The sequence below is a fragment of the Chlorocebus sabaeus genome, chromosome 2 (genome assembly GCF_047675955.1).
Source record: "Chlorocebus sabaeus isolate Y175 chromosome 2, mChlSab1.0.hap1, whole genome shotgun sequence".
In the NCBI taxonomy this organism is placed as follows: domain Eukaryota; kingdom Metazoa; phylum Chordata; class Mammalia; order Primates; family Cercopithecidae; genus Chlorocebus; species Chlorocebus sabaeus.
Genome location: NC_132905.1, coordinates 41,935,914 through 41,958,384, shown reverse-complemented (window position 1 = coordinate 41,958,384; position 22,471 = coordinate 41,935,914). Strand labels below are relative to the sequence as shown.

Below are 22,471 nucleotides of genomic sequence, written 5' to 3'. Positions count from 1 at the left end.
TCACAAATATAAAGAAGCTGGCAAACTGTTATTCACAGTTTTCAGCAAAGGAGTCTTGATTTTGACTTAGCTGTTGATTTTCTGTCTCCAAGTGTCATTTCCTGTGTTTTATCTGGTAATTTGACATGGTGAGGTGTGAAATAGAGTCTTCTTATTAGGTTTAAATTTGTGATATGCTTTTGCTGTAAACATAAAAGGGATTCGTTCTAAGGTGAATTACTAACATGCTCTTAATCGGGTAACTCATCGTGTGCCTCTGTTATCCCTTACAGAAACTCCATCAAGATTCAGCTATTACATTTCATAGGACAGAGATCTCAGTTTGAGATTTTTATCGTCAGCTTACACTTGCAGAGTGGTCTGTAGTTCTGAAAGTTGTTCACATATGTTGACTCTTAATGATTCCAGAAGACATGGCCTCATTGTACCAATGGGAACTGAGGCTCCGAAGGGTTAGGTTAGTGACTGCCAGAGTCACAGCTAGCACAGCCGAGCCAGCCTCCTGGGGATGTGACTGGAGAACGCACGGGTGAAGCTGGGAGCAGGGGTGACAGCAGCTGGCTGTGCAGTGCCCCCGCAACCTATGGATCATGGCAGGGCACTGACTCAAACCTTGGCTGCACAGCAGAGTCCTCTGGGGTGCCCAGGTCTCAAGGTGGCCCAGTCTGACACTTCTTCCAGTCTTCTTCCAATCCTGGTGCCCTCCAGCCCTCGGCGGCCTCTCCCTCCTCCTGCACGCCCAGCACAGTCATCTTCAGTGGGGCGCCCTCTCTGGAGGGCTCTGGAGAGTGGTCTGCTGCTCTGCCCCCACTCAGGCAGCAGGGCAAGTCCCTGCGAGGCCCGAACCTCAGGGAGGCACAGCCGTGGCCCTGCTGCTCCTGGTGTGGACAGCTCACCTCTTCTGGGGCTTTGGCCTTTGGAGGGTTATAGCTAGCAGCTCAGGCTGCTCAGGCCCCCAGAGGAAGTAATTTCAACTTGTCAGAACCCTTGGTAAAGGGGATCCCTGGTAAGGCTTGCCTCACCTCCCGATGCTCCCCTAAAAGGGCCAGCATGGCTGCTGCTCGCTGTTCATCTTGATTCCCAGCTGTGTTCATCACAACAGGCCAAGGTGCCCAGTGGCCAACGGGGTCCCTGCCCACAGCTCTGCCGCTGATTCAGACCCAGAGCTGTACCCTGCTCTCCTGGGGGCCTGTAGCCACGGCGGCTCATCCCTTACTTTCACAACTCCCTCCATTGGCTCAGTCCCCTGCACCCAGACCCGGAATCTAGGTGTGCAGTCTCAGAAACAGGAGTTAATTTTAGAAGCAAATGTGATCTATTTAATCTGTTAGGAGGCTCTACCATGCTCCCATTCCAGCTGCCCTGCAGAGACCCAGCGGCACTTCATCTGCTCACTCGTCAGAGGCCTGAGAGGGTCTGTGAGGCCGGTCATGAGATGGGTGGGAGTGGACAGGGAGCACGCATCCTGGTGTTTGTCATGGCTGTGGTCTTGCTGAAGAGGCGGGGGTCGGTGACAACGGAGAACAGGCACCTCGAAGTGCTGGAGCCAGGGCACGACCCAGACTTCAGAGTAGCAGCTCAGAGTCTGAAACAGAAGGGCACACCTGAGAGCTCAGACTTTCCCTGGTGAGCCCTCTGCCCGTGGAGGGGTGCTCCTCACAGAGGAGCTCTTCTCCTGCCCCTAGTTTTCATTTTGAAAAATTTCAAACCTACAGAAAACTTGAATGATTTAAGAAGATATGCTTTTCACCTCTATAATTGCTGAATGTTGCCATGTTTCCTTTCTCTTGCTCTCTCTGCAGAGATATGCTATATATGATATCTATCGTATATATCATATACATGTATATGATATATATATATAATTTCTGGATTGTTTGAAAGCTTTTCTTACTCTAACCCTTTCCACCCGCACCCCAGGACGCTCTTCCCGAGCTGTGTCTCCGCCTCTAGGACAGGAGGATGTCGTCTGAGGAACTCCTGGCACAGGCTCTACCTCCTGTTCTCCCGGATCCTTGGTCATGCGGGAGTCCGGAAGGCCTAGCTTCCTCAGGGGTGAGGTTTGGAGTGCTGTGTTAGAGAAATGGTGACAGGGTGTTTTTCACAGCCCTGGGAGGGAGTGAGCTGGGAAGAGAGGGCGCATCTGAGAGAAGGGCCTGCTGCTTTACCCGCTTCAATGTTTGGTTGGTTTGGAAGTCACAGTTGTCCAGACGCGGGTGCTGGTTTTTCTTGCAGGTAGTTCTGCCAATTTCCACCTCAAGCATGTATTTCAGGCCTTTCACTATCTGTAGGCAGCAAAGGGGCTGGGTTAGTGGGCACAGGGGAGGGAGGGCAGGCTCCTCCACTAGCAAGCGGGGCCTCAAGACAGTGGTGCAGGTGCCCACCCAGGAGAAGGGAAGTGGGCTGGCGTCTTGGGGCAATGCTTCTGGCTTACGGCAGAGCCTGCAGACCCTTCCCACTCCCCTCCCTGCCCGTGCTGGGGTTCTGCCCCTTCTTGAGACAGGTGTCTCCTTTCTGCCCAGAGCTCTGCACTCAGGAGGGATGTCACACTAGGTCTCCTGCATGCCCTGCTGAGCCCGCCCTGCAGCCCTCACTCCAGCCCCATGATGGCTGTTTCTTGTGGCCTCTGTGTCAGGCCTGGGGTCTGTGGGCTTCCCTTCCCCATTCCTGGGGTTGGAAGTTTTGAGTTTCTGGACAGCCCTTCTCCACTTGGATATGGCAGCCGCCTGGTTCTTTCTCATTTGTGGTCTCGGAGGAGTTGAAGAAAAATTCCTCAGGTTTTAGTCTCAGCTCTAGGGAAATTACATTGTCTCCAATATCGCCAAGCTGGAGAGGGACAACCTCCAAGCCCCCTCCCAGAGAACCCCGAGGACTCAGGCCCAGGGCATCCTGCTGGCCTCCCGGAGAAGGAGGGAGGGCCTGCGTCACTCAGGCCAGGTTGTGGAGTGACGACCCTGGCTACACGCCATACTGCCTTCTGTAGCGCGCTTCTCATAGGAAAGCATGCTGCCCTTCACAAGTTTGCAATTGTCAGAAATAATTAGGTTATAAAAATCACCCCGACCTGTGACCCAGCATAACCATGAACACTGTGAAGACTGCCTTGGACAGGGCTGCTTCTGTCCCTTCCCTCCAGGCGCCAGCATGCGGTGGTGGGTGTCATCCACAGCCTGTGTCCCACATTAGCAAGTGGGTGTTCTCAGGACACAGACGAGCAAGGCCTGGCTGTGTCCCAGAGGGTCCCCTAGGAGGGAGGGTGCTGAGCAGGCACAGTAAAAATGAGTCGGAGAAAGGGCAGTGGCTTGGGCAGAGCTCTGGGACTCTGGGATGTGAGTGAGCACTCCAGGGGAAAGTGGCAAGGACACTTCTGGGCTGCAGGGCACGTGAGGGGTGAGGCCAGATGGGGACCCTGGTCCCAGCAGGGACAGCTCCTCGGACAGTGGCTTTCTCCCCCGTCAGCCTTGGCGCCCACCTCCAGGAGCCCCATTAGGGCCCTGGCGCCTTCTTACCCCATGCCTAGTGGGCTCTGGGCCAGGGGCCTGGTAACTGCCGGGGAGCCGTGTGCTTTGTGTAACCTTTGTGCCTTGCCCTGGGGGATGCTGGCCTCGGCTGCCGCTGTCCACTCCAACCCCTTATGCATCTGCTTTCTGCCCAGAGTTCTGCACTCAGGAGCGACTTCACATTACATCCGCCCTGCTTGCCTAGGTGTTGCATGGTAGCAACTCAGCTGCTTAGGGCTGTTCGTGACATGTGACCAGAACCCAGACCGTTACCTGAACTAGGGCCCTTGTAATGCGGGACTCCTTGAACAAGAACTTGTCGTTCGTGCAGTTGTTCAACTTCTCAACACTGTGTCTGGCTGCTTGGAGGACTCCTGGGTTGTTGGTCTTTATTGTTTTAGGAAATCCTGGATTCACACCTGAGATAATGTCCTGGGAACAAGTATCTGAAAGAGACGAAGAACCAGATAAGAACACTGATGTTAGCGGGGTCTTCAGTCCAGGTGTCATACCTCATGCCTCTGTGGTTCTCAGTTCTCCGCTGGCATGTGCCTCTTGGCCCCACCCACCCCTCACCTGCTCCCCCTTCACCAGCCCCGCCCTCACCTGCCCCTGTTACCTGTCCCCGCTTACCCACCCCACCCACCCTTCACCTGCCCCCCCACCTGCCCCGTCACCTGCCCTCCTTCAACTGTCTCTCCTCACCTGCCCCCCTCACCTGTCCACCCACCTGTCCTCCCTCACATGTTCTTTCTTACCTGCTCCCTCACCTGCCCCCACACATGTCCCACCTGCCCCCTCACTTGTCTTCTCTTACCTGCCCCCCCAACCTGCCCCCATCACCTGTCCTCCCTCACTTGCTCCTCACCTGCCCCCCAACCTGTCCCCTCACCTGCTCCCTCACCTGCCCCCTCACCTCTCCCACCTCACCTGCCCCCTCACCTGTCCCCCGACCAACACACCTGCAGTGCATTTGTTGCTGCATTTTCAGAGCTGAGGACCAGGTGCCAGGGGGTGCAATGAACCTGTGCCCCCCTTTCAGAACCCAGGGTTATTTCCAACATATGTGATAAAAGCGGAACATGTACCACAGGTAAGAACCTAAGTACGGGATGTAGCCTTAGTATGGTAGGGAAAGTCAGCCCCGCCTGACCCTCTAGGCGGTGGATGGAGGTAGGGCCTCCCACTGGAAGGAGATGGCGCCGTCCTCTTCTCAAGGCCTTCTGCCTGCCTGGCTCTCAGCCTCAGGCCCAGCCCCTAGGAGGGCACCCCTCCTGGCAGCCTGCAGCACTTGATACCCCTGCGCTGCCTCCTGACCTTCCAGGGACAGTCTTTTTCACTCCTGTGGGTGACAGTGCACTGTGTCCACAAGCTTCGTTGGGGTCAGGGAGGCCTGCCTTTCCTGCACCAAGGAGGCCTATATTTGGATACAAGATGGGGAAGCAGCACCGGGGGCTTCCCCCACAGTCTGTCCCCTAGTGTCTGTGCCTGAGGCTGCAGCCTGCTATGGTCTGGATGGAAAGCTGGGTGCCAGGGCACTGGGGGCAGGGTGATTGGGGAACGGGAGGGGACAGGCTTCATAGCTGGGCATGGCAGGGAGGCCTTGCCAGGACGTCAGTGTCAACTCAGTGCGAGGGCCCCAGAGGAGGCCATTCCCACTGCTGCCTGAGGTCTGCAAGAGGCCCTTCCTGGGTCCTGGATGTCTGTGGGTGCACACCAGACCCCACCAAGGGTAGACAGCCAGGATGCCGAGGTTTCTGGTCACCATGTGGCACCCCCAGGCTGGGCGGTGCAGTGCCAGGAGTGGGCAAAGAAGGTGTGGGACTAGAAGTTCTGTGGCCTTGGGAATGTTGCCCCATCCCGGTAAAGAGTGTCCATTGTGAAGGGAGGCCACTTGGCAGGTGGCTGTCCCGTGGTTGGTTCCGGGCCAGAAGGTGAACTTTATAGCTGGGCTTTGGATGACTGTGCCTGCCCCGTGCTTTAGCAGCCAAGGAAGCCTGGCCTTCCATCCCAAGAAAGCAGCGCAGTGCTGGCGCCCCACCCCATAGAGAAAGCTGGCCATGTGCTGGTCCTGTGTGCTGCTGGATAGCTGTGTCCTGCACTGGCATGCCCTGGGACTGTCCTTGACAGTAATTAGTGTCACACACATCCCCCCTGAAACCGCTGCAGCCTTTGCTTAAGACTAGGCCTCTGAAGATGGAATAGAAACCGCTCTGTTCCTGAGCAGCAGGGGCTGGGCTTGGCCATCTAGGGGAGGCCCTGGAACCTGCATTTCCCCAGGCTCTCAGGTGACTCTGACACTGGTGCTGGCAGTGGGGGGTCCTCGGGACCTGCAGTGTTACCATCAGGAAGGAGGGGCCCCAGTGCCAAAGCCAGCTCCTTCTGGTCCCTGCGCTTGTTGGTGACAGGAAGTTGAATGTGGCTTTTAGTTACAACAAAAAACTGTTCTGGAAAGTAGCTTGGTTTCTGCTCATCACTGTCGTCTGAACAGCAGAGAAAGAAAGAGACACGTGTGTGGAAGGGGTAGTGTGTGTTCAGTGTATTTTTGCTATCAGAGATTAGTGCTTTTATTATTATTTTGCTTTCTTTCCTCACATTAAATTAATATGGCTGTCCATTTTTTTCTTTGTAAAAACTATATTTTATGACTTTTTCTGATTATAAACTTACCTATTTTTGGTAGGAAATTTGAAAAATACGGAGGAGCATAACAAAAAATAATTATTCTTGGTATCTTAAAGCTAACCATTATTAACTTTTTAAAAAATAAAATGTATTTAATTTTGCTTGAGATTAACAGAATTTTAAAAATGAAGTGAAACTCAGTTACACTGAACTTCAGATAAATTTCCCTTTCAAGCTCATGACGTTAGTTCCTGAAAGGTTGTGTTAAAGTTACAAAAAGCTTATGAAAAATACTGAAATTGGTATATTTTTATTTAACTACATGATTCCTAAAATGTAGGCTTCAAGTTAAACCTTTCACTGTCTTACAGTTGTCTAAACAGATATTAAAAGCTCAATTTTTAATTTAAAAATGTTTAAAAGTCAAACCTATTTTTAGGATGATTTGTTAAGAGAAATTAACAAGGAAAGGTTGATCATTAAGAATTAACACCCCAGAGGGGCCAGGCATCTTCAGGGAAGAAAACAAGCGCCCAGCAGGTGGTGAGCGAATTTGAGAACCTCCGCTGGAGTCAAAGAACTGTGGAGAGGACCCCTGCCCCCCGCCCCCAGGGAGGGGACTCGGGTTTGCTCCGTGCCACTGAAGGTGGGCAGTGGGAGAATGGGTGCTCTCCTCCTCGCCTGCTCTGTCTGGAGGGCCCCGCGATGCTGTTTTTTCTGCTGCATGCCCATTCTGCAGGCGAGGAGACCAAGAGCTTGGAGTGCAGGGTGGGGGCTAAACCCAGGTGTGACTAATTTGGAACACCACTCTCGCTTTTTCCTCATTCAAGAAGGACTGTTTGGCAGGTGCTAAGGGAGATGCAGGGTGGACTCTGAGACAGGCCCCGCCCGCAGTGGAGGGGAGGCAGAGGCTGGGGCACAGGACAGGATGCCAACCTGAGGGTAAAATGGGTGAGCAGAGGGGCAGGATAGGGGTAGCAGCTGGAAGGTGGCTGAACTGACCTAGGGGAGGAGGGAGCTACGTGCTGGGAAGAGTTGAGGAGACCCCGCTGGAGGCTGCTGCTGGGTGCAGAGGATGACGGTGGTGATGGCCAGGGTGACATGAACGGAAATAACCCACGGACTATCAGGCTTGTGAGAAGAAACAAAAGGCACATAAAATTCGTCTGTAGAGAAACAATGCCTGGGGCCTACCAGACCTGCTCAAGGGGAGTGGGGGTTACCTGCCTTGTGCGAGGCCTGCACCAGGAGGAGCCTGCCAGGGCAGCCTGACCTCAGCGCACCACTGCTTCTAATGCAGGGTGGGAGGGGAGGTGGGCTGTGCCTGAGACAGGCAGGGAGCTTCCAGACATAGAAGCTGGAGGTGGGGCGGGGGTGGGCAGGGCCTGATGATACCAGGTGCTGAGCAGGCCCCAGGACACATGGTCATGGGAAGGCAAATGAAACCGTCCCCGCACGTTGGCAAGAATTGCATGCCAGGTTCTGGACAGAAAGATACTCATAATTAAGCTTGAATCAGGCTGCTCTCTGGCCCAAGATGTTTTTCAGATCCCAATTCCAGCAACCAGTTTGGAAGCCCCCCCACAGAGGAACGGAATCATCACGAAAACACAGCTGCTTCCTCTCCCTGTGCTGTGACATCACACTGCCCCTTCCAACAATCGATCTCCACACTTCGCCACTCCAGAACCCTTAAAAACCCGGGCCCCAGGCTCCTCAGGGAGATGGATTTGAGTTTCCTCCATCTCCTTGTCCTGTGACCCTGCGATCATCCTTCTTTCGTGCTGCAGCCCCGTGTTTCTGAGCGTTGACTGGCTGTGTGCATGGTGCGCAGACCTATCGGGGCACCCAAGGACCCGTGTGCACTGGGGTGCAGATGTGAAGTTGCCGTGCCAGGGGAGTTGCCAGGGCTTCTGCCCAAGGCAGCAGGGAGCTGCAGCTTCTGACAGCTGCTGGGCATGCCCTGGGCAGGGTACGTTCCTGTCCTCGGGGCATTGGCCTGGTGGTAGAGCTGGTACTAAGCCATTCTGAGAAGAGAGAGAACATGGACAGGGATCACTGTGGTGACACCAGGCAGACCCTTCCCACCGGCCTTTAGTAGGAAAATGGGTGGGCACAGCAGGGGCTGGCCTTGCGCACCACCTCCCTCTTTCAGGAGTGTTCTAGGTGTGGCCGGGAGGTTGGGAAGCCCCTGCTTGTGAAACTATCCCTGAGATGGGGACCTGGGTGCCGAGAGCTGGATGCAGATGGTCCCTGCTGGTGTCCCTCCCTGTGTCACCTGAGGGGGCGCCCTTTCCGTGGGCCAGTACTGAGCTGGGTGGGGAGACCCTTTGGGAGGGACCCCATTGGCCCCCATCACCCAGAGCATAAGGTCTGCATGGCTGTGCCTGAGAACTGGGGTGTTGGGGGGATACAGGTCCAGCTTAAGGGTGCTGGTGTTCACCCCGTCACCCCAAGCCCTCTCACATGACACCATCAAAATTCAGAAAGCCCGGGTCCTTGGGGCCACACCCGCCCACTGTACTCTCGGGTCTCTGTGTGATGGCTAATGGTGGAGACTTTCTTTTGAGGGCACACACATGCCCCTGGCACAGACAGGACACTGAGCTCTCCCAGGATCAGTCCCGACCTTAACCCACTGGGACACACCGGGAGTTTGAATTCCAGCTCTGCCTCTCACCGACTGTGTGATCTCAGGCAAGCTGCCTAACCTCTCTGAGCCTCCGTGTCCTCACCTGTAAAATGAGGATGTTGACGACAGTGAGAATATATGAGGCAACATACACAAAGCACTTGTCAATAAATGATGTGCAATACTGTAATCATTATCAAATACATCAAAAGGCACATGGCCACAGCAGGGGTCTCAGGGCAAATGAATGCCCCCATTGGGAAAAACAAATCTTGCCGCCTAGAGGGTGGCTCAGCCTGCGGCAGCCCTCAGTGCTCCCCAGGAGGCAGGAGGTCCCCGGGCTGCAGGTGGTCTCTCTGCTACTGGGAAGTAAGGAGTGACATCACCTTGCAGAGGGAAGCCGAAATGGCTCCCTGACCCCAGGGCCCCTGTCCAGGCAGATGGACCGTTGCAGCTAGAGTGGAGGGGGCAGAGGGTGACATGGCACCTCGCAGAGCCTCCCAGAAGAGATGCCCATCAGATTGAGAAAGAAACAGCCCTTTTCAAAAGGGTGGCGGAAGCTAGTGTGGCAATTTCCTAGGTTCTGAAAGCCTCAGGGAAGAAAGGTGCCCTGAGGGACTCAGCGCTGCTGTCTGTGCAGTTCAGTGCCTGGGTGTGGAGAGAGGCCAGATGCTCAGACGGCACCACCCTCAGGGTCCCTGTTGCTTCCCCTGCCCCCCAGCCCCCTCAGTCATGAGGAAGGCTCTGTAATTTATTCTCAGAGAAGGCAGTGGGGGTGGGGGGGCTGTAGGAGTTGTGGGGTGGAGGCAGGATGCATGCTTGTGTCTGGGGCCCAGGTTCCCATCTCTTTTGCTGCTAGACTGGGGGCCTCCCAGCACCCTCCCTGTACAGCCGAAGACTGAAGGCCCTTGCTGGAAGCACCGAAATGATCACAGCACCTGGGCAGGGTGTTGGGGGCTGTCACCAGCACAGCAGCAGAAGGTCCTGCACTGGACAGAGCAGGGGACCGAGGCTGGCAGAGAGCACCCCACGCCCCGTGTGCCTCCATGCCTGTGCCTTCCCCGAGCCACCTCTTTTCAGCCTCCCCAAGACCGGACATGGGGTGCAGTTATCTTCCCATTTCACGGATGGTAGGACTGAGGCTGAGGGCCCACTCCGTGTGTGTGAACGTGGGCTCTGGAGCTTCCGTCTGGGGTTTGGTGGCCGACAGCAGATCTACAGGGAACGGAGGGAAAGCCTTGGTGCAGCATTACACACCAGCGAGGGACCAGGAACACAGCCCAGGAAAGTGACTTTGCCGGCTGCCCAGCACGTCAGCTCCCACACCACTCTGCTACAAGTCCCTAGCCTGCTCCATGAGGTGAGCAGAGCTCTGAAACCCCTCAGCAGTCAGTAGGTTTAATTAGATCCCATGACACACTAGTACAGCTGGCTCCATGTCCCCTCTAGGAGAGCCTTTTCTGAGGTGTGAGAAGGAGCCACTTCTCTTGGGTGAACGTGCATCTCTTCCCCGCTTCCCTCTTGGACCTTGGAGACACGAAGGGGCAGGGCACAAGATGGCAGTGGGCGGGCGGCGCTGCATCATGACAGGACCAGGAGGAGAGGCCCCTGTGAGGCTGGGAAGTGGGTGGAAGGCTCCACGCGTCAGCTGAGAAGACTCCCAAGCTGGGAGGCAGGGCGGGTGTGCTGTCCCCAGCCTTCTGGCGGCCATGGGTGAGCTCCATGTTCACTGAGCACCACCCAGAGCCCGTGGTGGCATGTTCCCATCAGTGAGAGCAGAAGCTGCCTCCCTCCTCCAGCCTGCCCTGTCCTCTTGGGCGCTCAGTCACAACACCCACCCTAGGCCAGGCCTGGGAGCTTAACACTGTCCCCCAGCATCACTGAGTCCTCAGTACTTTGATTCACCAGGAGGAGGTGAGAACCCTCCGTGGACCCTTTGGGTGCTCTAGGGCCGTCCTCTTGTCAGTGGTCCTGCTGCACACCCCCCAACCTGGGCCCCTTTGGTCAGACTCTAGCCCCCTTCTGTCCCCATCTGCTGAGTGGGAGTCGTGTGACTTGAGCGGGTCACCTCAACCCTCTGATGCCAGCTTCCTGGTTGGTTAAATGAGGCGAGGGCCTCCCAAGTTCCCATCAGTATCCTGGTCTGATTCCTGTGCCAGGGAGGACATGGGCCAGTTCCCTTTGGGGGAGGGAAGGTTGTCCCTGGCCGTGTGACTTGGGCAAATCTCTTAGCCTGACCATGCCTCAGTTTCCCAGTGCACAGGCAGTGGCTGCTTCCTCCGTGTCCCCCCTCCCGCTGAGTGCTGACCCTCAGGGAGTGGATTTCAGGAAGGGTGAAAGAGTCTGATCGTTAGGGTCCCTGGGGCCAAGTCACAGGACAGCAGCCGGCAGGAAGGAAGGACAAGCCATCAGATAGAAGAGGCTAACTGCAGGCATGTGGCTGCCCTGTCGCCTCCGTCCCGCAGAGGGGCTGCGGGAGATCTGCCTTGCTCAGACCTTTCTCAGACCTCTGTGAAGACCAGAGAATGGAAGACGTTTCCCTTGCCCCTAGCCTTCTGGGGCAGCCCCCACACCCTTCATCCCTGTAGCCTGCTACTCCCAAAGGTGGCTGCAGCCGGATGGAGCCCCTTGCCCCGCTCACCACTCCCAGCACCTCTCACCACCGCATGGTCCTGTGGGGATTCCAAGCCAGGAAAATGCCCTGGGGAAGACCCAAGGCACCAGCGGCCAATCTCAGGGAGAGACCCCAAGGGAGCAGCCAGGGGAGAACGCCACTTACCTGGGGAAGGGCCCCCAGTGGTGCTCACAACCAGGCAGCGGAAGGCCAGCAGAGTTCCAGCCGCTCGCATGGCTGCCCGGGTGGGGACAGTGCGGGGCAGTCCGGGGTGGCCGTGCAGAGCCTTCTCAGGCAGCATGGGGCAGTTGGGGACAGTGGTTGGTGCTTGTGCCAATCCTTCTCAGGCAGCACGGGGCAATGCTGGGCAGTGGTTGGTGCCTGTGCTGAGCCTTCTCGGGTAGCACGGGGCAGTGGGCTGTCTCAAACCAAGGGTGGGTGCTGGGGCCACAGCATGGAACCCCACCCTGCAAACCACTCTGGGACAGGGGCAGGGGCGGGGCTAGGGGGCTGCCTGCATGGTGCTAGGGAGGGGAGTGGTTTGCTGCTGAATCATTTTGGCCAGAAGCTCTTCACCTTTAGATCTATCAGCCACAAAGGTAACCGCTTCCTTTATAAAAGTTTCCAAGCAGTCGTCATTTGCTGGGGGAGGAGGAAGAGAAACGAGACCCGTGAGCAAATCCTGGTGCAATGTTCTACCCCTGAGCCACACACAAAAGAGATGTTGCATGAAAAACATTAGCAGGAATTTTCAAAAGCAGAATCACTTGATTTTCTTCTTTTTTAAAAAAATACTTAAGTTCTGGGGTACATGTGCAGAACGTGCCATGGTGGTTTGCTGTACCCATCAACCCATCATCTACATTAGGTATTTCTCCAAATGCTATCCCTCCCCTGGTGCCCCACCCCCAGATAGGCCTTGGTGTGTGATGTTCCCTTCCCTGTGCCCATGTGTTCTCATTGTTCAACTCCCACCTATGAGTGAGAACATGCCGTGTTTGGTTTTCTATTCTTGTGTTAGTTTGCTGAGAATGATGGTTTCCAGCTTCATCCACGTCCCTGCAAAGGACATGAACTCATCCTTTTTTATTGCTGCATAATATTCCATGGTGTGTATGTGCCACATTTTCTTTATCCAGTCTACCATTGATGGGCATTTGGGTTGGTTCCAAGTCTTTGCTATTGTGAAGAGTGCTGCAATAAACATACATGTGCATGTGTCTTTAGACTAGAATGATTTATAATCTTTTGAGTATATACCCAGTAATGAAATTGCTGGGTCAAATGGTATTTCTGGTTCTAGATCCTTGAGGAATCGCCACACTGTCTTCCATGATGGTTGAACTAATTTACACTCCCACCAACAGTGTAAAAGCGTTCCTATTTCTCCACATCCTCTCCAGCATCTGTTGTTTCCTTACTTTTTAATGATCGCCATTCTAACTGGCATGAGATGGTATCTCATTGTGGTTTTGATTTGCATTTCTCTAATGGCCAGTGATGATGAGCGATTTTTCATATGTTTGTTGGCCCCATAAATGTCTTCTTTTGAGTGTCTGTTCATATCCTTCACCCACTTTTTGATAGGGTTGTTTTTTTTCTTGTCAATTTGTTTAAGTTCCTTGTAGATTTTTGACACTAGCCCTTTGTCAGATAGATATATTGCAAAAACTTTCTCCCATTCTGTAGGTTGCCTGTTCACTCTGGTGAGAGTTTATTTTGCTGTGTGGAAGCTCTTTAGTTAAATTAGGTCCCATTTATCAATTTTGCCTTTTGTTGCTATTCCTTTTGGTGTTTTAGTCATGAAGTCTTTGCCCATGCCTATATCCTGAGTGGTACTGCCCAGGTTTTCTTCTAGGATTTTTATGGTTTTATGTCTTATGTTTAAGTCCTTAATCTATGTTGAGTTAATTTTTGTATGAGGTGTAAGGAAGAGGTCCAGTTTCAGTTTTCTGCAAATGGCTAGCCAGTTTTCCCAACACCATTTATTAAATATGGAATCCTTTCCCCATTGGTTGTTTTAGTCAGGCTTGTCAAAGATCAGTTGGTTGTTGATGTGTGGTGTTATTTCTGAGGCCTCTGTTCTGTTCCATTGGTCTATATATCTGTTTTGGTGCGAGTACCATGCTGTTTTGGTTACCATAGCCTTGTCGTATAGTTTGAAGTCAGGTAGCATGATGCCTCCAGCTTTGTTCTTTTTGCTTAGGATTGCCTTGGCTACACAGGCTCTTTTTTGGTTCCATAGGAACTTTAAAGTAGTTTTTTCCAATTCTGTGAAGAAAGGCAATGGTAGCTTCATGGGGAGAACACTGAATTTGTAAATTACTTTGGGCAGTATGGCCATTTTCACAATATTGATTCTTCCTATCCATGAGTGTGGAATGTTTTTCCGTTTATTTGTGTCCTTTCTTATTTCCTTGAACAATTGTTTGTAGTTCTCCTTGAAGAAGTCCTTCACATCCCCTGTAAGTTGTATTCCTAGGTATTTTATTCGCTTTGCAGCAATTGTGAATGGGAGTTCACTCATAATTTCACTCTCTGTTTGTCTATTATTGGTGTATGGGAATGTTTGTGATTTTTGCGCATTGATTTTGTATCCTAAGACTTTGCTGAAGTTGCTTATCAGCTTATGGAGATTTTGGGCTGACACAATGGAGTTTTCTAAATATACAATCATGTCATCTGCAAACAGAGACAATTTGACTTTCTGTTTTCCTATTTGAATACTCTTTATTTCTTTCTCTTGCCTGCTTGCCCTGGCTGGAACTTCCAATACTATGTTGAATAGGAGTGGTGAGAGAGGGCATCCTTGTGCTGGTTTTCAAAGGGAATGTTTCAAATTTTTGCCCATTCAGTATGATATTGGCTGTGAGTTTGTCATAAATAGCTCTTATTATTTTCAGATACATTCCATCAAAACCTAGTTTATTGAGAGTTTTTAGCATGAAGGAGTGTTGAATTTTGTTGAAGGTCTTTTATGCATTTATTGAGATAATCATGTGGTTTTTGTTATTGGTTCTGTTTATGTGATGGATTATGTTTATTGATTTGCATATGTTGAACCGGCCTTGCATTCCAGGTATGAAGCCGACTTGATCATGCTGGATAAGCTTTTTGATGTGCTGCTGGATTCAGTTTGCCATATTTTATTGAGGATTTTCACATCAACAGGACATCAGGGATATTGGCCTGAAATTTTCTTTTTTGTTGTGTCTCTACCAGGTTTTGGTATCAGGATGATGCTGACCTCATAAAATGAGTTAGGGAGGATTCCCTCTTTTTCTCTTGTTTGGAATAGTTTCAGAAGGAATGGTACCAGTTCCTCTTTGTACCTCTGGTAGAATTCAGCTGTGAATCCGTCTGGTCCTGGACTTTTTTTGGCTGGTAGGCTATTAATTACTGCTTCAATTTCAGAACTTGTTCTTAGTCTATTCAGGGATTCGACTCCTTCCTGGTTTTGACTTGGGAGGGTGTATGTGTCCAGGAATTTATCCATTTCTTCTAGGTTTTCTAGTTTATTTGTGTAGAGGCGTTTGCAGTATTCTCTGATGGTAGTTTGTATTTATGTGGGATCAGTGGTGATACCCCCTTTATCATTTTTTATTGCATCTATTTGATTCTTCTCTTTTTTCTTCTTTATTAGTCTGGCTAGTGGTCTATCTATTTTGTTGACCGTTTCAAAAAACCAGCCCCTGGATTCATTGATTTTTCGAAGGGTTTTTCATGTCTCTATCACTTTCAGTTATGCTCTGATCTTAGTTATTTCTTGTCTTCTGCTAGCTTTTGAATTTGTTTGCTTGTGCGTCTCTAGTTCTTTTAATTGTGATGTGAGGGTGTTGATTTTAGATCTTTCCTGCTTTCTCTTGTGGGCATTTAGTGCTATAAATTTCCCTCTACACAGTGCTTTAGATGTGTCCCAGAGATTCTGGTACATGGTTTCTGTGGGTCTGGAGTCTGGCCTGGCCGAGCTGAGTGCTCTGAGTCTCACCAAGCTGGCCGGGGGTGGAGTGGGGCAGTGTGGCTGGGGCTGCAATGTGGGGCTGGCTGGGGCTGCAGTCTCATCAGAGGCTCAACTGGGGAAGGGGCTGCTTCCCAGGTAAAAGGCTTATTGTCAGCTGTTGGTTCCTTGAGATTGTCAGTTTCAGCTTCCTACTGGCTGTTGGCTAGAGACCACCTTAAGCTCCTAGCCATGTGGGCCTTCTTGACAGGGCCACTGACTTCCTGAAAGCTGGCATGGGAGAGATTGCTTCTTGGAAAATTGGGCTACAGTCTCACATACCATTAACATGGAGGTGACCTCCCATCATCTTTGCCATATTTGAATGGCTGGAAGTGAGTCACAGGTCCCACCCACACTAAAGGGGAGGGAACAGCATAGGGCTGGGACAGTGGAGCCACTACAGAGTCTGTTGTCACACTTACTAAAGTTTACTACAAACCCTCGCTATCTCTGCACTGAAGAGGCCACAAAAAGTGACCAACCAGGTGGCAGTGAGCACCCTAAAAGTGGTTTCTCACTAAGTACTAAGGCTGCTGGAGAAATGACTGATTCCAGGCCAGGGCAGGAAATGTACAAGATGAGCCAGAAACATCTCACCTTCCAGGGAGCAGGGAAACCCTCAAAGGCTGTTGGGGCCGTGTCAAAGGCATCGGAGCCAAGCTGAAGAGGCTCCCACTGGCCCAGGGAAGGGACAAGTTAGCATTAATAAGAATAATAACTATAAGGGATTGAAGCACACAGATATTTAAAAAGCTCCTAGATCCACATGATACTGATAATGATGACAATGAGAATCATTATAATCCCTCTGCAACCTCCAAAGGCTGTGGGACCAGTGGGGCCCCTTCTCCCAGGAACTGATCCCTATGCCACATGCCCAGCCATGGTGGCATCCTTCTGGCCTTCAGAAAGCTCAGGAAGGAGAAGTGGTGCCCAGCCCTTCTCTGCACCGGGAACCCTGCCACCCTCCTTGACCCATGGAATGCCATGTTCCCAGGAGGCCTCGGGTCTCCTGGGTGCTGACTGTGGGATGCAGGAGACTCGCTGGACTTCCCCAAACTCTAGCCTCCTTGTCTGTTACAAAACATACCCAAACAAAAGAAGGGATAAAGGGGAGTTTTGACTCTTCATCTCTTAGGCTTCGTGTGAGGTGGAGATGAGTGATGGGGCATGGCTCAGAGTGAGCTCCCTGACAGTGATGTGGTTTTCTGTTATCCTTGCAGCAGGAGTGGGGCTTCCAAACTGTCAGATGTCAGGTGTGTGTACCCACACATTCCCTTGCACAAGGACACACAAGGAATGTGGAGGTAAAGAAAACCAAGCAGTCTCTTGATGCAGGACTTCTCAGAGCCTTTAGAAGGCAGGTATAGTGTGCAGATGCTTATATTCATTTACAAAGGCAGATGGAACTGCCTCTGCTCAGAGCATCTCTGATGCCATCTGGGGCTTGGGTTTGAGGGCCTTTGCATGGGACAGGTGGGGAGCCACAGAAACAAACAACAGGGCAAGGCCTAGAACCCTGAAGGGAGTTGCGGATCTGGCCTGCAGCTGCCCGCCCTGGGGTTTTGAGGATGCATGGGAAGGCAGGCCTGATGTGAAACAGCATTCCTGGGCCCGGTCAAGACAGCACTCCTGTCAGGGTGGGTCCCATGCTGTTGACCCTGGCTGGCGGTGCTGGAGGCTGAGGGCAGCCAGGCCTGTTGGGCAGGAGTGGGCCTGGTTGTTGGGGACCCTGAGTTTGGCCCCAGCTCAGCTGCCTCTGACTGCAGGCGGCACACAGGCCTTCTGAACCTCAGACTCTGCCCTGCACGAAGGGCCCCAGCCAGGCTCTGTGGGGTGAGGGGAGTGCCGCACATGTGAAGCCAGCCTTGGCCTCCATCTCACCTGAAGACACATGGGGGTGAAATGGCCACTGCTGGAAGCCCTGGGAGGATAAGTGAGACAGCGCTCCAGGGCACTTAGAGCAGTCCCCACACAACACTCAAAAAGCAGCGGCTGTTATTGTGGGTGATTGTGAAAAGCCATGTTTCCTGAAAGACTTGTCAAAGCAGCCGGCTGGGTGGCCCTGCACCTGTGTTCCTGGGGTCAACTCACCTGTAGTGACCCCCAGAGCTGTGCCCCAAGAGCTACGGGTGGAGGTAGCAAAGGTGGAGGTGGCTGAGTGGATGGAGATCCTCAGAGCCGTTGACATGTACTGATGGTCTCCTGTGTGCATTCTCACACTGGTTCAATTCATTTCATCACAACCCTTTCAGGTGCGTGTGAGTGTCCCCACTTTACACATGAGAAAACTGAGGTTCAGGGGAGTGAGGCTCATTTACTCCCTGCCCTTTCTGACAGCTCAGGCCATGGTCTGACCATCTGCATAGCTGTCTGCTTGCAAATGCACCTGCCCAGTGACTTGAGAACTTGGAGCTGGCAACCTAGGACACCGCTGGAGGCTACCCCTTTTCTGGAGGGAAGGGCCTGCAGGTCTGACCTGTGACTCCCTGAGTGTCTGTTGTTTCTGCAGAGGCAGGGATGAGCGTGGGGGCCAAAACACAGCTTGGTGGGTTGTGAGTTGGGGCCCTTGCGAGCGGTCATCTGAAGCAAGTGTGCTCAGTTCTGGGAAGAGGACCCTCTGTCCTTGCAGCTGGTGCTGACATCAGCATGGACCTCAGCACACAGCCCTCACCACGCCCAGCTGCAGGGCTGCAGGGACAGCAGGGTGTGGCCATCAGCGCCCCCGCTGGGAAGGAGGTTGTGGTTGACCCAGAGTGCTAGGTCTGGGCTGGGTCTTGAGAGGCTTGGAGGGCTGGGCTCCTGCAGGGAGGCATTTGTGCCATGTGGGTGTGGTTTGATGGAATCATGCCACGCTCATGGTGGGCTGTCCTGTGCCAGTGGCCCTGCCGTGCCACTCTGTGAGAAGGGCAGGGACCTGAGTTGACTTGTGGCTTCCAAAACTACAGCCTCCACCAAGGGCGCCAGGAGGCCACAGGGTAACATGATATCATTAACTACAATGATAGAAATAATAATGATGAGAGAAAGGTGTTTATAGTACTACTAGGCACCAGGCACTTCCTTAACATTGTATGACTTCCCTTTTCTCTTTAACAAAATTTATTTTAATTGACAAATACATATTGAACACACATGGTGTATAGCATGAAGTTTTGTATAGCATGAAGTGTGTCTGTTTGCATTGTGGAACAGCTAAATCAAGCCAATGAACATCTATACTACCTACCGTACATCCTTACTGATGATGAGAACACTTAAGATTCTATGCAGCAATGTTCAAGCATGTGTACACTGTTACTAACTAGAGTCACCATGTTACACAACAGATCTGAACCAGCTGTGTCTTCACTGAATCCTTCATTTTACAGACAAGGAAAACGGGCATGCAGAGAGCGAGAAGTTGCCAGAGTTATGCAAGGCTGGGGATCAGGCCCCAAAAGCATGGTCCTGGTTCCTGGGTCCTCAAGGCTGTCCCCCTTGGGGGGCAGGGGCCACTCAGGCCCTCTGCAGGGCCCAGGCCTGGGACTGAGTGACCTGTGAATTCTACCTGCAGACACCAGCTTGCCAGTGGGGTGGGGGTGGCCTCTGGCTGTGACCTGCGTGTGCCGGGAGACACAGAAGGGCATCACTGCTCCAGGACTGCCCACAAAGTGTGCAGGGCAGGGGTGAGGTGGCCTCAGGAGTCTCGTGTGCATGAGAGAAACTTTTTCTGTGCAAAAACAATGTATGAAAGAAACATAAAACCCCCTGGGGTGGCTTTCTAGAGAAGGGGAGGAGTCAGGGGGCGGTGGCGTTCACTACTTTTCTGTTCTATTTGCACTCGACTTCTAAAAGTCAGCGGTGGTTATCTGGCTGCTGGGCTGGAAGATCTTTTTCTGTCTGTATTTCTCCGTGAAGAACGCAATTCAATTTCTCCAGACTGTTGGGAGTGGAAGGGGAGCGTCGGCCACAGGGTGGCGCTGTGATCCCAACTATGAGCACGGCCTGGCCTGAGCGCATTTCCCGGCTTTCCGCGGGCCTCGCCTTCTCTCTTCAGCTGTGAGACCTTGGCAGCGCCCCCGCCCCTGTGCCGGGACCTGCCCCATTTCCTAGCCTGCTCCACAGCGGCTGGGACCTTGGCCACCCTGCGCCCTTTCTGGGGAAACGCAATTTTGGGCATGAGACAGGGTCTCTAAACCGCAAAGCCTTCTGCGGTTTCAGTTATCAGTCCGTGGGGGAAAATCCTGCAAATAAATCTTCCAGGCTTGGCAGGCCCCTCACCCACCCACCAGGCCTCTGGCGTGGAGAATCTCGGCGTTTAGGGGTTGGAGGGTTCCTCTTAACTTAGCTGCACGGGTCACAGCAAAGCTTAGCCCTGGAGCCACCATCCCTTCCATCATTCTCAGACCTTCTGAGGCCAGGGATCGGGACCACGTGGTGGGGTTGCCTGTGGCCACCAGGTCTGGGATGCTAGCTGGGGGATCCGAGGGTGGGGCCTGGCATTTTGGAAGGCTCTTCCTTCACATGTCTGGAGTGGCGCTGGCTGCTGACTGGATTTCGGTGGGCTGGGGCGGGAATGCCTCCACGTGTCCTGCCCGGTGGCCACCTGGGCTTCCTCACAGCATGGTGGCCGGGCTGTGAGAATGAGTGTTCCCTGAGACAGCAAGTGTAAGTCATCCTTTTTTATGACTTAACCTCGAAAGTCATCTAGTATCACTTCTGCCAGAATTGCAGACCCGCTCAGATTCAAGAGATGGGGAACCAAGCAGACCCCACCTCTTGGTGGGACAGTGTCAGGTTCCATCACCAGAAGCAGATGGGAGGAGATGTACTGGTGTGGCACCTTTGGAACGTCATCTGCTCGAGTATGTCCAAAGAGAATGAAAGTCTAAGCCTCCCGGGAGGGCTCTCGGTTCTTCGGAGAAATGCCATTTCCAGCCTCTCTAACCCTCCCCATTCCCGATTTGCTGGCCGCTGGCAACTTGCACACCTGATACTGACCCAGCCACAGAGCTGCTTCTCACCTGTGTCAGCTGCAGCTCCTCCATGCTGAAAAACAAAGCCAAGCGAAACTGGAGAACCCAACTGGAATGGTTTTAAACAGGGAATTTCTGGAAACTGCTACCTGGATAATCTAGCAGTAAGTGAGCTTCATGAACCTGCGCAGGGGCTACCTCCTTCCCGCAATGCTGGGCACAGCTGGAGCAGTGGAGACTCTGGTCCTGCAGTGCCAGGTGCAGGAGGGGCTGGCCCATTCCAGCTCATGCAGCGATTCTTCTTGGCCGACTTTGGTTCAGTTGGTTTAGAGGTGGGCAGGGATGGAAGGTGGCTCCGTCAGAGTCGTGTGAAGGACTTATGTTCCATCACTGTGGGAGAAAAGTGTCTACTCCTTTCTCTGTCCCACTTTCCCTCCCATGGATATGTATGAAGCTGTGTGTAGCCCCCAAGCTGCTGACAGCCTTTTTGGTACACAGGGGCGGCCAGGCTGAGGAGAAGCTGGAAGGGGGATAATTGTAGAGACTCAGTCATGACAAACCCCTGGATCGAGCCCACCCTGAAGCTCACTTACTGCTAGATTTTCCAGGTAGGAGTTCCCATAAATCCCCTTACTGTTTAAGATGATCCAAGTTGAGCTTTCTATTTTTGCTTTCAGCATGGAGGGGCTGTAACTGACACAGATGAGAAGCAGCCCTTTGGCTGGGTCAGTATCAGGGGTGCAGTTGCCAGTGGCCAGATCATCAGGAATGGGGGAGGGTTAGAGAGGCTGTAAATGATATTTACTGGAAGAACTGAGAGCCTTTCGCAGGTGATAGAAGCCAGGACTGAAGGGTAGAGCTGATGACAGGGGCCATTCATGGTCAGTTCTGAGCAGGCGGAGGTGGGGTTGGCCCTTGGAGGCAGATGAACCTGCCTTGCTGGGCCCAGCACTGTGGTGTTCACCCAGGGATGACTTCCAGGTCTGGTGTGGCTTCCCTGCTACCTACAGTGGCCAGTAGAAAGACTAAGTTTGGATTTCAGATAAACAACACATAAATATTTAGTATAAGTATGTCCTATATATTGCATAGGATGTGCTTACACTAAAAATCATTCATGATCTGAAATTCAAATTTAACTGGGCATCCTATATCTTTATCTGTGAAATCTGTCAGCCTACCTTTTGGTAGCCTGGATAACTTTATAGAAGGATGAAGTGGCTGGCTCTTTATGTGGGATTCTGCCGTGTGGAGTTGGGGAGCTCACAGCTTGGAGCCCTGGGGGGCCAGCCTCTGGGTTCGGGCTTGGTCACCAGCATGGGGAGCACCTGGCATCAGCAGGACAGGACTCCTATTGCCCTTTGCGCCTTGGGTCCCTCACGGCTTGCAGACACGAAGCCCTGATGTCACACTCAGCAGTGTGGAGTCTGCATTCTGGCCCTCACCGGTGGGCTCACTGGGGAGCCTCTCAGGGCTGGCTGATGGCATTAAGCTCCTCGTGGGCGTTTTGAAGGCTGCAGTGGCTTCTCCTTTGGACTCCAGGTGGCAGTTGGGAGATAGCAGGTCTGTCTGCAGAGCTCTCGGTGCCTGCCTAAGTGTTGACTGAAGCCCAGGCTGGATCCAAAAAGGCTTACCCCTGGAGGGGAGGACAGACATCGCTTAGACAGGGATGAACCTGTCTGTGGCATCTGCAGGGAGCTGGGAATGGAGTTGCTCACTTTGCCTGAGGCTGCTTGGTGGACTCGAGGCACCACTCAGGCCCCACAGTAGGACTCAGATACTCATCCCTCAGCTGCTGGGAGCTCAGTGCCTCTCTGGAGTTGCCCTTGGCAGAAAAGAGCCACGGCCACAAGGTCATGCCCTTCCTAAGGGCAGCCTGAATGCCGTGGCTCATGGCAGGACATCTGTGCAGGCCCATTGCAGCCCCGGTTCCCACCACCCGCATCTCCCAGGCTCCTGCTCACAGAGCGCCTTCTCCGTTAACCACTGGGTGCTCACCTGTAACAAGTGGGATGCATAGTCTCCATAGAAGGGGTATTTAAGTTGGGTTGTGATGATGGTGTAAGAGTTTTCTTGGAAGGGAAAGAGAGTGGTGAAAGCAGAGGAACGGCGTGAGCAGAGGCATGGCCTGTGGCATGGGGT

General features: G+C 52.9%; 1 protein-coding gene across 1 annotated transcript; it reads right to left on the bottom strand.

The window, feature by feature from the left end:
* Positions 1 to 1,296: 1,296 nt before the first annotated feature.
* LOC119618632 (cystatin-F-like) lies at positions 1,297 to 12,374 on the bottom strand. The gene is made up of 4 exons (XM_073008148.1): positions 11,537 to 12,374; positions 3,774 to 3,946; positions 2,169 to 2,285; positions 1,297 to 1,585 (listed from the first exon to the last, which is right to left on the bottom strand). Exons 1-4 carry the CDS (start codon positions 11,670 to 11,672, stop codon positions 1,328 to 1,330), a joined length of 684 nt encoding a protein of 227 aa, XP_072864249.1. The 5' UTR covers positions 11,673 to 12,374; the 3' UTR covers positions 1,297 to 1,327.
* Between the last annotated feature and the right edge of the window lie 10,097 nt (positions 12,375 to 22,471).